Source organism: Electrophorus electricus, unplaced genomic scaffold (genome assembly GCF_041902795.1).
Source record: "Electrophorus electricus isolate QZ-2024a unplaced genomic scaffold, ASM4190279v1 Scaffold71, whole genome shotgun sequence".
Taxonomy (NCBI): domain Eukaryota; kingdom Metazoa; phylum Chordata; class Actinopteri; order Gymnotiformes; family Gymnotidae; genus Electrophorus; species Electrophorus electricus.
The window spans coordinates 146,494-163,917 of record NW_027658788.1 but is presented as its reverse complement, the minus strand read 5'-3'; the positions used below and the strand labels follow the sequence as shown (position 1 = coordinate 163,917).

The 17,424-nt window shown below is 38.3% G+C and overlaps 1 protein-coding gene across 1 annotated transcript; it reads right to left on the bottom strand.

The window, feature by feature from the left end:
* Positions 1–1,275: 1,275 nt before the first annotated feature.
* Positions 1,276–10,695, bottom strand: LOC145656506 (TOG array regulator of axonemal microtubules protein 1-like). Its single transcript, XM_081709697.1, has 15 exons — positions 9,602–10,695; positions 9,017–9,080; positions 7,528–7,659; positions 6,943–7,277; positions 6,719–6,731; positions 6,393–6,560; positions 5,941–6,111; positions 5,633–5,845; positions 4,057–4,174; positions 3,733–3,838; positions 3,196–3,431; positions 2,655–2,813; positions 2,202–2,328; positions 1,619–1,731; positions 1,276–1,423 (listed from the first exon to the last, which is right to left on the bottom strand). The coding sequence occupies exons 1-15, from the start codon at positions 10,634–10,636 to the stop codon at positions 1,276–1,278; spliced, it is 3,138 nt and encodes a 1,045-aa protein (XP_081565823.1). The 5' UTR covers positions 10,637–10,695.
* Between the last annotated feature and the right edge of the window lie 6,729 nt (positions 10,696–17,424).

The window sequence follows — 17,424 nt, the reverse complement described above, 5'->3', positions numbered from 1 at the left end:
ATTCCTTTTAAGAATGAAAGTCTGTGCATTCAGGTAGTGGAAATCAGGGGTAAAATCAGTGGCAGTTTGATCTGCAGTGATAGAGGTGCCTCAATGATCTACAGTGATCATCTTCACACATTTTCAAACAGAAGAATGTGTAGCTGCAGTAGTCTTGACAGTTTGCCAGTTACACTCTGATGTGAATTGACAATGTTTAGGGACAGCTGCCATCATCCACATTTTTAGAATGAATTCTCTTGTTTAGCAAGGGAATTTTGTTGAAGAAATTTTGTACCACAATGATGTGATTATTTTTTATTGAAAGGAACACAGAAATAAATGTCACACTGGAGTAGTGTGTATAAAGCAAAATAATTTATCAGTCATTGCACAGCTTATACTGTGGGTGTCAATACATATAAGGACCTAAAGGTTAAGGCTGAATCTAAGGATATTGTGCTGGGTGGCGTGTCAAAGAAAAGGGTTACACAAGGGAGTATGCCATACTAACAATGACCAATTTTCTATATGATCTAACAGGAATATATATATAAGAAGTGAAAATAAGAATCAGTAACTACAACAGATAGCACCCTTTTACAAAATATTTTTCATATCACAGAAAGGAACTACTAGATTGTATCTCATAAAATTAATACATTTTGGATATATAAATTAAATTTGTTGTATAATCATGTTGTGATTATCCTGTTCCATGTATTTAATTTTTTTAATTAATTCCAGTATTTAATTTTTTACCATACTGATGTCATGACCAAAATAGACTTCTATATCATTAATTTTTTAAACAATAAACCATAAAACATCACATGAAGCGTGTTATTCTTGAAAACATTTACATTTTTTTATTCCAGTTAAAGAAAAAATACTTGGTCAGTTCAGTGCATGGCCCAGCTGACAGCCAAATGTATACACAACATCTTAGCAAAGTCTGCACAGGCTCAACTCCATTATCCTTGTTGATAATATGGCTACAACCATATTTACTTGCTAAACTCCACCTGTCCTCCAGCACTAATGCACCTCAAATGACAGCAGCTTGTGGGCATCATAACTCTAAGCATAACTCATAACACATCAAACAGAATTGGCAAAGCACTTCTCAGCATCTCTGCAGACAGCAAGTGTTGAATATATCAGATTGGCTTCCTAGAGTGCTGCTGAGGTCATTCTGTTCTGATTCTGAGTTCAGCTTCATGCCATAAGTCAGTGACCCCTTGTGTGCTCACAGTCTGTTTAAATAGCACCTTGGCAATAAGTGTCACAGAACGCTCATCTCCCGCGAGTCATGTGGTTTGGCCCGCCACGTACAGTTGGGAGGATCCCACACCTGGACCTTGTCCTGTCTGTGTATTTAAGCTGTTTGATGTACTTGGTCTTGTCTGCAATGCTGTGGACCTGTGCTTTGCTGGCATCTTTGCTGAACACACACAACAAGAGAGAAAATGTAAGGATTGGTTTATTGTAATAAAAAGAAATTTAATGTGGTTACAATAAATTTAAAACAACAACAACAACAACAATAACAACAACATAATCACCATCAAAAAGTAGAAAGATTAAAGCAGTTTCAATAGGAACTCATGTTTTTTGCTTGGATTGTTTAAAAATTCACCTGCTGACAATCTGAGGTTGACGGTTTATAGAGGAGGCATACCTCATTCCACCGCAAGGGATATAGCGCCTGCCTCGAGCTGAAGGGGTATCCTGAGGCTTCTCACCCGGGACCTAAATCCACATCAGCATCACTGGGTGATGACTCTCCAGATAATGAAGACCAAATGTTCTTTCATACTTTGTTTCTAACTACTGGGTCTGGGACTGCACTGTGCAATATCTATACCTTACTGTAAATACAATATTTGAACTATTATAATGGGAGATCACAAACTATTTACTAGGAGACAACTGTATTGCCTCATCTTTTTGTACACTGACATCTTTAATATATGATTTTGGCTTAATATATTTGCTGTATATACATACTGCTGTGTACAATGTGTGGTGCCTTGCACTGCTCTGTACTTTAGTATTTGTTTAAAACATTTGTCTACCTTGTCAGCTCTGAGGTGGGTTTCACTAATACTGTGAATAAGTTTAGTGAATAAGCTTTGTTTAGTCAGTAAGCTTACAGCATAGTGGCTGAATGGAATTAAAAATCCTAATCATATATACAAATATATGTGCTGAATTGTCACCTTGGATTTCAGAGTGAGGACAGTGGCCCTGATGGTGGGCAGGTCTTTGGTAGGGATGTACTTTTCCACCATCTTATCAAAGTCGTGATGAGACGAAAGGAACAGTAGCATGCGGCGACCAAAGTACCTGAGACAAATAACAGCCCCGTTCCCATGAGAGAACCATGAGGGAGGAACTTAAGGGTGACTCACAGCACACCAACAAATTGTACCAGTCTACTACATTTACTACAATTAAGCAGAGTCCAATATTTATTAGTATATTTATTTTACCAGGACACAATTCCAGTTGCCAAGACACTCTGTGTCTAAAAAACTTCTATTACTCTACAATTTAGCTGCATTTGCTGACTTCAGAGTGTCATAGTTGGGAGACTAAAAGAATAAACCAAAAGATTACTATCTGGGCATGTGAAAAGCTTTGATAGTTTTCCATCTGATCCTGGTACCAACCTGGTTTCTTGGGAAGAGTCTTGCGCCAATTTGGAGACTGCAGGTAGAATTCGATTAGTCACACCTTTTGTCCCAGACAATAAGCGGTCAGCGCCAATCTTTTCTATCAAAGTAGCCAAATGCTGAGAAGTGCACTTTCTTACTGCAGCATTCAAATGACTTTTGAGGAGAACACAAACGAGAAAAGAGAAGGAAATATTTAAAGGCACTCAAAAAAGTATGACATAATAACAAATATGTAGTAATCTAGTCAATGTATACAGTGCAATGTTTAACTCTTTCATCTTTAAAGTAACTTAATACACTTATCTATGAACTAAAGGCATAATCAAATTATCCTATTCTATTTGATGGCTTTAAAAAAAATCTTTAAGAGGATAAATCAACAAAAATACTGTCCAATGCCAAAAAACATTTCGAAACACCAAAGGATAAGTGAAAATAATAGCAAACAGCAGCCAAAGCGCTCTCATTTGTTGGCCTCTTGACTGCTGCAGCTAGATGAAAGCTATAGCTGAAAGCTAACTGCAAGTTAACTGACCCGAGTCCTCCAGCGAGAAGAGCGTTCATGCTTCGGGTGGGGGTGCAGTTCTGCACCATGCAGTCCAGGGCTGTGTCCACATCCTGCCTAATAAAAGCATTGGACTCTCCTGCTTTGTGGAGGAGGACCTTGGCTGTAGCTTCCACCTCCTGGTCCATACTTTTCTGCAGGCCAGAGTACAACTCTCCCAAGGTCACCACCGCCACGCGTGACACTCCAGAGCGTAGGTTCTGAACCTGGGGGAAGGAAGACATTCCAGCTTGTGTTATGCCAAGAAATGGCTTCATCACTCATTATTACAGTTAGATATGGCATCTAAAATGCCCTTAGATGAAAATTATTTTTATAATAATTTCAAGCATTATACTAACTTTACTGAAAGATCTGTGTAGTTTTTGGCAGCAATGTCTCAATAACATAGGCTGATGGTGTATGACAAAAAATTTAATGGTATTATAGGTTAATTTTAGGAATCAGACAGATTCACAGGAAGTTACAAGGAGTCAGACGCAATAGTGAGCAGATATAGTCACTTACCTCTTGATTAAGAACAAGGCAGACATCATGAAGCCTACTACTAAGCACATCAGAGTGATACCGTGCTAAACTACGCATGAGTATCAGGCCATCAATCTTCTTCTCCCTGTATGAAAATATTGGACAAACACAAACTGTAAAAGTAGGTTATCATAACTGAAAAAAGATTATGAAAGAGGGGACAAAAGGAAAAAAGTGATAGTGATAAAATCACTTTACTAATTTCTAAGCATATGTATCATATATGCAGAAAATCATAAATTACTAAACTGTTTTACTTGACCCTAGCCAAATGCGTCATAATTTTACAGGTATGAGATTTACCAGTCATCAGAGCTAAGCAGTCTGAAGCTCTGAGTGACAGCAAGGTCCGGTTTAGAGAACGGCCGCAAAGCCAGCTGCTCATGGGGATTCTTCCTGGGGGTTCCTGGTGTGAGTTCATCTAAAGAGGAATACCGCACCACAAACAAACTGACTACTTATTTTAGGGCTACCAGTTCAACTTTGTTTCAAATCAACTTGACTGCAAAACATAACATTATTCAAGATGGCCAACTACATTTAATGGCCTTGCACAGTATTTTTTCTCCTTACTCAAAATGTTGTATTAGCTGGAAGTATGTGATTATCTTCATACTTCTGCTTCAGTTCAGTAGTTATTGGGCATTGTAGAGTGCATAAAACAACCTCTAATTGTTTTATTTTTTCTATACCGCCTAACTTCTATTTAGGACTTACACTTTATGTGGTGTTATCTTTGATGTCACAGATAACACTAATTGACTATAGGGAATCATAAGCTATGTAATATTGCATATACATGAACTGTGAAATCAACTGACCCTACTACACTTCAATCACTGCACATAGCTCTTTTCAAGGAACAGAGATGACATGTACATACAAATGCTCAGTTTTTGTATACAAACGGGAAAAGGGTTACTCTACATTTTATTCCAGAAAACAAGACCAAATCAAGGTTGCTCAAATTTCTTTCTGGGGTCTAAGTGACACCCAATACAAGAGTTTGTAGCAAGCATTTTACTGTGAAATAATTTGCAAACTGAGCTCAATACAGCTCTAGATTTGCCTGCCGACTATAACTGAAACACAACACCTTTCCCCACACTTACTGGAGGTAATATTGATAAGTTAGTAAGTCTTTGATATTAATTAACAGCCATTGTTTTCATTCGACACTTTATTCAATACCGTAGCAAGTAATGGAAAATATAACAAAACGTTAGTACATGCAAACGTTTGCTAATTTTGTGCAATTTGGGTCAACAAATGTATTTTTTATAACGTTATGATACACCAACACTATTTGAAATTGCCACCAGTCTCTGCCTGTCCCATGTTTAGCTCTCTCCATGCGTAGTCAAAGCCTGTTAGCTAGACCTGATTAACCAGCCGAATATACGCTAGTTAGCTAACGTTCCTTAATAGCTTTAATGTAAACATGATCAATATGTAATAAATGCACAGATGATATTGCTATAAATGTATTCTTAAAATACGAACTGTGGTGTCCTCTAATTGATTAGTCTATTTAAACACAGCAAGGATTCTGCTGTTGACCAAAATCCCTAATAGCTTTTCACACAGAGGCTGTCAATGAATCCTCTGAGGTCCACGCCCAAACAGCAGAATGGTAAAAGGACAACACTCTTTTTAATGTCGTTTTATGGTTTAAAAAAATGATAGTAGGAAGGTGACTGGAATATTTAACATTCTTTGGAATATATATGGTTGGGTTTTTTTTTGTTTTTTTGCATTTTTAAACAAACAACTGTGCAGGGCCTTTAAAACACAATTGTGTGATACAGCGTTTAGAGCAAATCTATTTACTCAAGAGCAGTGACCATGCATGAAGCGCAGAATAACAGGTGACACTCACCAGAGCAGTTTGAAAGGGGTGGACATGCTCTGTTCAGACTGGGGGCTTGTTGGCGTCGTGGCAGCATGCGTCTGGAAGGAGCCGTGGGAGGGCTGGGATGAATGAAACTTTTGACCAGGCTTCTGGGTGCGTGTGTGCTGTTGGGGCTCGAGGGCAAATCATCCAGGAGTTCAGCCTTCGTGGATGCTAGAACACTACCGTTGCGCTGCAAATCTGATGGGAAGGAGATTAACAGGCTATGGTGACTACAGAGCTTCCATGAGTCTCAGTAAGCACGAGGAGGAGCATTCATTGAGGTCAACCGTTACCTTTCAGAGATGCCGTGTCGTCTGAGCCCACGTCAAATGCCATGTGTCTAAAGTTCTGCTTCAATCGTTGCATGTTCTGCCACTCCCCCTGTATAGGCGGAACTTCTTGCTGCTCCAGACGATGTTGATGCATCTTAACCCTTGCAAACCTAAACGGCTTTACCCTCTCCAACAAATACACATACATGAATAACCACATAGCATCTCTATTCAAGACTGTCAATCAGAACCTGGAGGACCGGACTGAAATTATGCAACGTAGGAGTCAATTTGCATTAAAATCTTATCAAATCGTTATTTTATCAAAATTTTACTGTCAAACTGGCAACAAAGTCATTCCATATCAACAGCACATTCAAAAACCACTGCTGAAGTTAGGAAAGATTAAAGTAAAGGGAATCAATAAATATTAGCAGATTGTTCAATAAAACAAAATAAACATTGTCTCACCGCTGCTTTTTCTGGCTCAGTGCTTTCTTCCGAATCCATATGGCCAGCTGAAACAGCATGGCCATACACCCCAATCAGTGGCTCCCTGGGGGGTTTTCTTACCAACTCCTCCTGTTCTGGGGACAGAGTCACTCCAGGGTAGCAGGGAGCACCAGTGAAGCCAAAAACTCCTGTCATGGTGGTAAAAAAGTGTCAGTTTAAGGCAAAGCCACATCAACCTCTGTGTACTTCACATATGGAGAAACACACCAGTCAAAAGTGAAGGCAGCTGCATTACAATCACAGTAAACAGTTTACATTTTCATCCTGTAATTGGCATCCTTGTTACCAACTATCAAGTTCTTACTCAAAATGTGATTAGATATCACAAAGATATAACAAAGAATAACTGAAAGCAAGACATCCATTCCAGATTAAGTAGAGCTCATGTAAATGTGTGACCCAACAATGATTCAGTTTCTTTTTTTTTTTAAATTGAATCCTGAAATCTTACATTTCAATACAATTTGATATTTCAGTATGATTCATTTTTAATTCTGACACTGCTAAATACTGAAGAGCCAAAAATGCTTTGGCAGTTTCCCACTGAACAAAGACACATTTTCTAAGCAATGTAGCTATGCCCTCACCTGTTTTATCCCCCCATGAGCTGGGGTCCCTGTGACGAGGGATCGTATCTCGCTTGTTGGGCCATGTATTGGACATGGACAGTGAGGAGTTTGCATGGCATCTACGAGGCAGGGTGGGAGTCAGCTGCACTCCCGGAAGAGTGGCCAGAGGGTAGGAGGGCAGCAGAAAAGACCCGGGGGGGGGTGGATTGGAAGGAACTGAAAAGGTGCGCTCTACACTGGGGTTACCAGACAGCAAGCGGTTGGCTTTGGGCAAACCTGTATGGAAAAGAGCATCTATTCTCAAGAGAATCTTCCATGACTATTCATTTGGCAGCAAATAATGTTCAGTAGCTCCTTTCATTTGACACTCAGTGAGTGAAGTTTATGGTCAAGTGATGCCTTGATTCCAATTATTCTATTTAGCAATATTTTACAACAAAACAAATCTATTGCAAAAATTATGCAAATGTGCTATTTTCTACATTTTGTATATATAAATAAAGTAAAATCAACATCAACAAGTCACCTCTGTCAGAATCACTGAGATTAGCTGCTTTTAAAATATCTGGGTCCGCACCAAGGCTACCGCTTCGACAAAGTCTACCCACTGTCTCTCTTTTCCATCCTGGAGCATCGGGCTGGAAAGGCTCTACTGAATCTGGAGAATGAAACAGAAACAGGAAACTTGAGGACAATTTGAAGCATCAGCTCAGCATATGTAACTAATAGGCACACATCAGACTACAAATGCATACCAAAAAACAACTAAGCGGTAAACAAAAAGTGAGCAATAGCAATTTAGATTTTATAACTAAAGACTTTAACATAATTTTAAGAAAACTTAATCATATGGTTACATTGTTTACAGGAGACCTCTGTAGGCTCTTCTTGGATTTGAACAGTGCAGGTGGGATCTTTTATCAACAGACTGCAATAAAAGATTCAAGTCTAGTCTTGCCTGCAGTCTTATAATGTCAATGCCAACTAAAATAGGACTTGGTAAAAATCACAAATTCCTTACATCACACAGACCGCTGCAGCACACCAGAGCTCAACACTGGCCTTGTTTCACCCAGCATATTAAAGAAGCCATGTTATATAGATGATTGCGTTTGCAGCCATCTAGATGTGGTATCAGAAGCCAGCAAAGCAACATGACAATGTTTTGTTTGTTTGTTGGGGCGGGTTAAAATAATGACAAAGTGACAACTATAATCAATATACATGTATAGCCAGTATTATACTAAGCTTCTATATCAATGGTAGGAAGCATTATCATCCTAGGCTAAACAAAACTGCCCAACAAATAATGTGTTTCACCGTAAACCCACCCTGCATGTGGGTGGTCATGGTGCCCACTCTAGTGTGCTCTACTCAGTCATCTACAAACATATCACTGCTAAAATTAGTACTGGAGCATGAAATACACTCAAATTCAGACTTCCTCTAGTGTTTCTAATAAATACTACTCCCATGTTTCATAATCCACACACTGCTACATTGTGTTAATGCTTCGGTGTGGATTTTAGGATATTTTTCATGATGCCAAATTTTTTTTCCATAAAGTACAGGAATATTGAAAAGTACTGAAGAACGCCCATATTAATAGCAGCAGTCCGAATACTGATAGAAACCCACTTCAATGTATTCCATGTACTCATACACATTTAAAACTTAACAATGAGTTAACATTTTCATTTCATGTCTTGACCTACATGTTACAAGTCTGGGTGGCATGTTCAAGGACAAATGTCCAGATAAATTAACACACACACACACACGCACGCACGCGCACGCACACACACACACACACACACTAATTAGCTAGATAATTAGCTGCTAATTTAAGGTGTGAAAATGAAAGCATGAGTAAAGGCAGAAACAGTAAAAGACACAAGAGACATGGGAATACAAATCAACATGTATTTATAGGTTGTATGTTGAAAACCTAGTAAGAAAATAGGACAAATCTAAAATAGAGGACACAAAGAGAAAACAAAGAGACATTTACTTACCAGAGTTTGTGCCACAGTTTTTCTGATTCAGCCTCAAGGAGGTAGTGAGATCTTCCACACTAAACTAAAGCAGCAACAACAAAAAACAGTCCCTTATTACTGAACATTTATAAGTAAGCATGTAGCAAACCATGATATTCCTTTTTTTAAATAGACATCTGTTCTGTTGTAGCTCAGTACACAATGCTTTCTTAACAAAAATGTACAGGACATTGTGCAATTTTATGCAACTAAATTACAATGAAAATAGTACTGAAACAGTTCAACATGAAAAATAATGGGGGTCATGTTATAAAAATGAAGTGACTCAAAACTTACACATTAGGCAAAACAGTTCAGGTCTGCAGAAGGGCAGTAATGTAAGAAGTAATGTTGATGGAAATTGGAATATGGAATAGAAAACAACTTGTAGCCTAACACAAATAAATAAGATTCACAGCTACATAAAGGAAAAAAAAGGTAAAGTAGCTTGTTGAGTTTGGAGCTGCATTCAAAATAGTACATTCTCTCATTTTTAACCTTATTTTTCCTTTTTTGTAATTCTGTGTGTGCATGTAAAATTAACTTCATGAGGTAATCACCCACCTTATCAGATAACTTTGCATTTGATGCACTGCAAGGCTGCTTGTTTACTAAACATGGGAGGAAAGACCTCTCCCAGGGTAGCTTGTTTTTCGCCTTCCTAGCGCTAACTACTCTCTTGTGTGACTGGAGGCCATCTGTAAGAGAACCAAAGCTGCCGTAGCCACTCAGTCGATCCGAATCTGGTTCTGTGTGGTGGCTCTGTGCACTGTTAACTTTCCCTCCATTAATAACCCAGTTCAGGTCAGCTCCAGAGCCAAACTGAGGTATTCGCCGTTGACCAGGCTTGGGGATGACCAGTGCGTATTCCACCATACCATCTGCAGACAATCGGGGGAGAATATGTCTGGCTCTTCGTGCCTGTACTGCAGCCATAAGTCCCTCCACATCTCCAGTGAAGTCCAACCTGTCAATGGCCTTCATGAGTAGCTGTTTTTTTCCTGTGTCAAGACAGCAGTCAAAAACAGCAAAGAGCTCCAGAGCAGCATGTCGGACCCTCTTTTTATTGTCTGCAAGATAAGGAGCCACTACAGAACACAGATTAGGGATATTGAAGTCTTTTCTGGGGTGTGTGAGCATAGCAGCTGTGATGATGTTGATGACATCTTCTCTGACTCTGGAATTTTTGTGCCTTAGCTGTCCTATTACAAGTTCCAAAACTTTCTGTGGACCTACAATCCTCATGAGGTGACGAAAAATATTCATGTACTCATTCCGGGGAACAGTCCGTGCGTCCCCCAAAGTTTTGAGGGCCACACATACAATCTGTTTATAATGTCTGTCCACGGCGTAGTCCAGGTTTTGAACCAGGAGGCTGATAACCTGTAAAGTGCCATACAAGACTTTGAAGTTTGTATCATCCAGAAGTCTACGTAAAAAATTGATGAATTCCACAATACTGTCAGAGGAAACGGTTTTCAAGTCCAGCTCTGAAATAATGTTCTTCAGCTCTTCTACCCCATTTGTTCGGCTCTGGTAGTTCTCGTGATCAAGGAGTTGTTCGTGTAACTCCGGCGATATTAGCGCATAAATCATCATTGATCAGACTCATTGATCCAATCACTGATTTGGAAAAGCAATATAGCCAGTTGGCTAGCTAGCGCACTTCAGCAGCGTGTTGGATAGGTGCTATATCACCAAGTCAGTTTGTCAGGAGCTCAACTTGGAAAGAATCCGTTAGCTAACTAGCTAAGCTAGTTAACCTAGGTTAGCAATCGCAATCGCAGTAACGCTACAGTTCAAGCAACACTGTCCAGTATTGTTGACAATTAGGATATTTACAAAGACTGTGTTCTCCAACAAGAATAAAAAGCACTTTCCTCTTTTGAATTCCAGTACGATCTTGAAAGTTGGGTATATGTAAACACATAGACTTGCTCGGAATTTTCTTCTCAGACCATCGTTCATCACAGTTCATCGTCTGGAATCAAAAAAACACTATGTCAAAAAACAACTGCTTCCATGGTGACGCGAGTTCTCGTAACCGCGAAGATTCGACCTCGCGCGTGAAAATATGGGAATTGTGACCAAATATGCTTGACCGTATTGGACCATAAATTATGTTCATTCAAATGGCCTATAACGATACAACAACTCTTCTTATGTGTAGCTGTTCACAATAACGTTATTCTGCGTCCATATCTCTGTTTAAGGACATTTACATGGTATAAAATCCCAATGGATGTCTGTACTCTAAAAAAAAGCTCAGCAGGTTTTCTAAATTTCACCCGTATGTCCGTGGTTTGTGGGTAATTTCAAATCTTTTGCATCTTTTGCATCCACACTAAAACAATGTTATGTTCCAGGGTGTATGGAACCCTCCAGATTCCAAACTATGTTTGGTATTAAATAGAGTTATTTTGTAATTCTGAACTGTAGCTTTTTTGTAGACACCAGATGCATACATTAGTTCTGGGTCTACATAGATTCAGAGAATCCCAAGTGAAGTTAAAGAAATATATATTTTAGTTTTAGAATTAAGCCTAGAGTGAGCCAATAGTGAACTTTCCCAGATATACCTAATTTAGTGTGTCTGTGTCTTAAACAACCTGGATCTCAACACCACCAAGATGTGGAAATTATAATGTACTTCAGGAAGCATCCTCTTGCACCCTCCTCATTAGTCATTAAGAAACTGGTCAATGCAGTGGAATCCTGCAAATTCATTTCAGATGCAGGATTCTACTATTACAAAGAAAGTACAGAAGCGCAGGTATGTCTTAATCAAAAGCTTAATTACATTTTAGGCTCCACTAATGCACAGTCCAGAAACCAGCTGCAGCATATCATTGAGTGCGCTCAGAAAGTCATCTTTCTCTTTCTCTCTTTTCTCTTTCTCATTCCTTGCTGAGCTTCATCACTCTAGAAACTCCAAAAGTTCTGCAAATCCCTTCACCTGGATGTCACTTATTTCAGAAACTCCCCAATGGAAAACACTTTAAAGCATTCAAAACCAATACTAACCAGCATCTGACCTGTTTCTTTCCCAATGGCATATCTTTGCTGAACCACAATCCTCTGCAGTCCTGATGAAAACCAGTTCAATTGAATTCAAATTTATTTCTGTAGCACCTTTTACTACATTCATTGTAACAAAACAGCTTTACTGATGTCAGAGTCTGGACCCCCCACTGAGCAAGCCAAAGGTGACATTGGCAAGGTAAAACTATGGGTGTAACAAAGAATCCTCAAGAGGAATCAAGACTTGAAGGAGGTATCTGTCCTTAAATGGTCAACACCAGACAGCACAACAACAAAATAAGCAATGAGATCAAAATATCAGTAAGAAAGGAGTCATTTAGGAGCAAATAGTGATTAGGAATTAGGAAAAACTTAGAAATGTAATTACTGCTGAAGCAATTCACACAGCCTAGTGAACTGTCATGTTTACAAAACTGTACCTTACATGTCACAAATTTTAATTCATTTTGCAAATAGAATTGTATACTGTAAAATGTTTCATTTACTTCTACATATTGTATACGTCTACATCTTGATATTTATCCCCAGTGAAATGTATATACTGCCATTTATACTGTAGTGTGCATGTTGTATTTGGGTTAGCTATTTTCTAGTCTTTCATCAATACGCTTTTGATAACAGGGCTGCTTCTAGCTGGATTTTTTGGTGGCCCATTCCCAAGTAATTAGTGACAATGACGTGTAACTCATGCAACATGGCTGTGTGTTTAACTTCTGCCCTCACTAACAAATGCACACATTTCGTCACACTACAATTTATGAAACAGCATGTTGGATAGACTAATCATGCTTTCTCATTCATGCCATGCCAAACTGGAATCTAGCATAAATATGCTCCAGTCTGATGTGCGATCAGTATAGGATAAAAATTGTACCACTCAGTTAACAGAACAGTTATGTAAATATGCTAGGCGATTGAAATATATTACATTTCTAGTTTCCAGCAGCAGTTATCATATGCCAAAGACTGTATATACATGAAAAAGATCAATAACAAAAACAAATCTTGTCTCAACATCCACAAAGAAGCTCTTACAGCCTACCACAACTAATCACACCACTACCTTATTGTGTAGTGGAACAGAGATTAAAGAGAAAGAGGCGCGTGGTATAAAGCAAATTGAATTATAAACACATACTATATAGGGAAAATGACATTTGTGACATGCACATTTTGAAATGGTAATGTGATTGGGTTGTTGTTTTTTTCTGGAGTGCTATTTAGTGCACCCTTCTCCCGGAAGTTACGCAGACAGAACCTCTTTTGTGTTTGTTTTTCCTGACAAACGCTCAAGGCTTCTGTCACTAGCGTGTTGATCTCCGCTACTGCGATACATTAGACCTCGTTGGCACATCCAAAAGGTTGAATACAGGTAATTAACATCAGTTTCGTAATATTTTCACACTGCTTGATTGTAGTAGAGCGCGCTGGACTAGTTTGTTGCTAACGTTACATAGACAGTCGGCACATCCTGGCAAAGTTTATTTTTAGCAGCAACTGTAGTTAGCTAGCGAGCTTGCGAACATTAACCACAATAGCGAGCCGTTAGCATGTCATCAAGCTAATGGTACCCGTCTAGCTAGCTACCTAGCTAGCATCATCAGGATTCAGACAGGTGATTTGATCTCGGCCATGAGCAGCTACTGTGAATGACCTTCTGATTTTTAACATTTGACTTAAGTATTATTAGATAGCTTTGTGAAGGTCAATAGCTAGGTTGAGCAAAGAACTAAGAAGTAAACGTTTTTAGCAAGATACTTAGAATGTTTATGGTTTTCTTAAAGTGCTGGTAGCTTAACAATTATTTATGGTCTCCTTGCTGTATAATCGCGTTAACTTGGTTCTATCTAGCTAACCTAGCTACGGCGGTAATAAACATTACTGTTAGCTAGCTACTTAGCTATTTTAGCCAGCTCACTCAATGTGTTAACGTTTCATCAGAAGCCAATGCGTTCTAACCGAGTAGGTACGATATTTCCGCTTGTATTTAACTTTAACGTATTAGTCGTTTTTAAAGTTGTTGGCTAACTAACTGATTCAGCCTCAAGGAGGTAGTGAGATCTTCCACACTAAACTAAAGCAGCAACAACAAAAAACAGTCCCTTATTATTGAACATTTATAAGTAAGCATGTAGCTAACCATGATATTCCTTTATTTTAATTGGACATCTGTTCTGTTGTAGCTCAGTACACAATGCTTTCTTAACAAAAATGTACAGGACATTGTGCAATTTTATGCAACTAAATTACAATGAAAATAGTACTGAAACAGTTCAACATGAAAAATAATGGGGGGGGTCATGTTATAAAAATGAAGTGACTCAAAACTTACACATTAGGCAAAACAGTTCAGGTCTGCAGAAGGGCAGTAATGTAAGAAATGTAAGGCTGTAACTTTCATCTTTGGTTATATCTTAAATTTTGTCTATAAAATTTCTAGATTCCTTTGATCAGAACTTCTCAGGGGTCATTTTTTTTCACCAAGAGGTATAAAAACAAGACGGGTGTCTAATTCCACAGTGATAACATTACCCAAGACTTCATAATCTTCTCCCTTCATTAAACATTCGACACACTGTCTAACTGCCTGGTTTCCATAAGCAAAACCACACGGCCCTATTATTAGAGACATTAGAGAGATAGATTGGATAGAATTCAGTTTGAATATATTTTTCACTAAAATGCTTGTGAAACAACTCTAGAAAAGCACACACTGACCCCAGATTATTAAAAACAGTTACATATGTTTTGCACAAAACCCCACCTTTTTACTGTTTGCGTGCTTACAAAGGAGAAATAAGTCAACAGGATGCCATTGCCTCGCTGAGCTTGAAGTAAACACGCAAGGTGATTTTCAGTGGCAAGGAAGAAACAGTTCCCTAAGGTTTCAACAGCTTAATTAAGACAAACTTCACATGCAGGCACAGGGAACAGTGAGACCTTTATCACAATATCTGCTTTGGGAATATGATAAATTATCTCTTAACGCCAAACAACAGACAACCTTTCTAACAATGGAAACTAAATGTTGTAGATATGTTGCCAAGAAACATGTAGTGTTACAAACACTTTGTAGATATTTTAAAGATCATTTTAGTGTGAGTCAATGTTATAATGTTAGCTACACCATGCAAGAAAATTAATCTAAGATAGATACCTAGCTTTACCAATTCAGCTGTATGTAAAATATATTTTAAACATCTTGCACTAATGCTTGGAACATTAGGCGTTTGATTACATCTGTGTCTGCGATTTTGAAAGTGTTTTTATCTTCCCTGTTATATCTACTATAATGCCCCATGTTGTGCAGTTTACCAAAGAGTTTTGGGGTCAGCACATGTCATGAATTACTTTCAGGTGAACAAGATATGTCATACCCTTTTAACCCACTGGTCCCTTTCTGCTTCGTGGGAGGTTGTAACCAGAACAGCACACTGTCTCTCTTTTCTCTGACAACCGACCCTCTCTAGTGAATCCTTTCTATTTGTTAGGTCCTACTCTCTGACCAGTCTGTTAAATCAGGGGGGAATCTGGATATGGTGAAGACTTGAGTTTGAAGATAAAACACCTGACAGTACATTAATCCTGTCTAAAAGAATACAAAGTTTAGGTTAGGTTATTTTATTCAACTGCAATTTAGTATTTCAGGTTCTTTCATTTTTAAATCCTTCCAATACAGCTATGGGAGAAGACAGTAGGCTATTCCAAGATTTATCAATTTGGTGGTTTCACACAAATACTACAATATATTGATGGAAATTGGAATATGGAATAGAAAACAACTTGTAGCCTAACACAAATAAATAAGATTCACAGCTACATAAAGAAAAAAAAGGTAAAGTAGCTTGTTGAGTTTGGAGCTGCATTCAAAATAGTACGTTCTCTAATTTTTAACCTTATTTTTCCTTTTTTGTAATTCTGTGTGTGCATGTAAAATTAACTTCATGAGGCAATCATTCACATTATCAGATACCTTTGCATTTGATGCACTGCAAGGCTGCTTGTTTACTAAACATGGGAGGCAAGACCTCTCCCAGGGTAGCTTGTTTTTCGCCTTCCCAGCGCTAACTACTCTCTTGTGTGACTGTTCCATGCTATTACCGTCAAAGTAATAAAGTATTTGAAGGTATATTAGGTCTACGTATACAATTCTGAGATTACTTTTTGTTACGGAGTAGCTACAATAATAAAACCTAGACAGTCAGATCCAGTGCAACTGTAAGTAGCTAGTTAGCTAGCGTTAACCTAATGAACCAGGATAGATAGGTTAGCTAACGTTAGACGGTGTAAAGCCAAACACGCCATCAGTGCTGAGTGTATTTGCCTTAGCTAGCGAGCTAACTACACAGCGGCAAAAGTCATTTGCTGGCTGTAGTGTTTGTAAGTAACACAGTAGCATTTACAATGTAATATTTAAAATTATATCTTGGCTACAAAACACAGCCAGGATCCCCGTTTCGTTGATTTGGTTGGGCTGCCAAGACAACAAAATAGTCCGCTGATGCTTTCGTTAAAGCTACAGTACTCCATCTCATGTCAGTGTCTATTTAGCTGCTATTTTTTTATTAGTTTCTGATAGGATCTTTAGACTACGTCCGATGCTTTTCTTTTGTTTTCGATGCTTTTGAAATTATCTTAAATTACCAGTTCTCTTCTTTTCTATAAGTATGTTTTACATCAAATTCGGAAACGTACAGCCTTGGTGGAAAAAAAACAACAACTATCGATTATATTTTTGACGAAGATGCTACCTATGAAACTACATTCACAACGGAGCTAGTTATGTAATGTAATGCAATAAATGTAGACCTGTTTTATATAGTCCATGCAACAAAGTTACACAGAATCCTACAATTAGTCTACCTTAAGCAAATCCAAACATTGCTGTGAAAAATCACTTCAGGGATATATTAAATACGTGCCACCACCTATGGTAGACATTTGACGGTTAATAACGCCTAATAAAAATAAACATGTTTTCTTCCAGTAAATTTACATTTACGGCATTTAGCAGACGCTCTTATCCAGAGCGACTTACAAAAGTGCTTTGTCATTTTCTCATAGAATACGTCCTAGTATTCCCAGTACAGTAGGTTAGAGTCCAATATACCAATGATCTAGACTACTGTAGAAATACAGGGATCACTGTAGTAGGAAATCAAGAAACGTGTGTTGGAGCCTTTCGTGAAAAAAAACATATAGCTAGGTAGAAGCATGATGCAAAGTTGACTTTGGTATTGACACCAAGAGTTATATATGCAACCAGGTAACTCGGGTTTACTCCTTTGTGCTCTATTGGCCTGTTGTTTCCATTAGGAATTACTTGACGTTTTTGTTGTAGGGTG

What these genes read in the sequence shown, in the direction of transcription:
- LOC145656506 (XM_081709697.1), bottom strand. Translation starts at nt 10,636, where the DNA reads ATGATGATTTATGCGCTAATATCGCCGGAGTTACACGAACAACTCCTT. An exon ending in CACTGAGCCAGAAAAAGCAG is followed by an intron (nt 6,112 to 6,392) that starts CGGTGAGACAAT and finishes ATGTGTATTTGT; the next exon opens with TGGAGAGGGTAAAGCCGTTT. An exon ending in CTTCTCGCTGGAGGACTCGG is followed by an intron (nt 2,814 to 3,195) that starts GTCAGTTAACTT and finishes TCTCCTCAAAAG; the next exon opens with TCATTTGAATGCTGCAGTAA.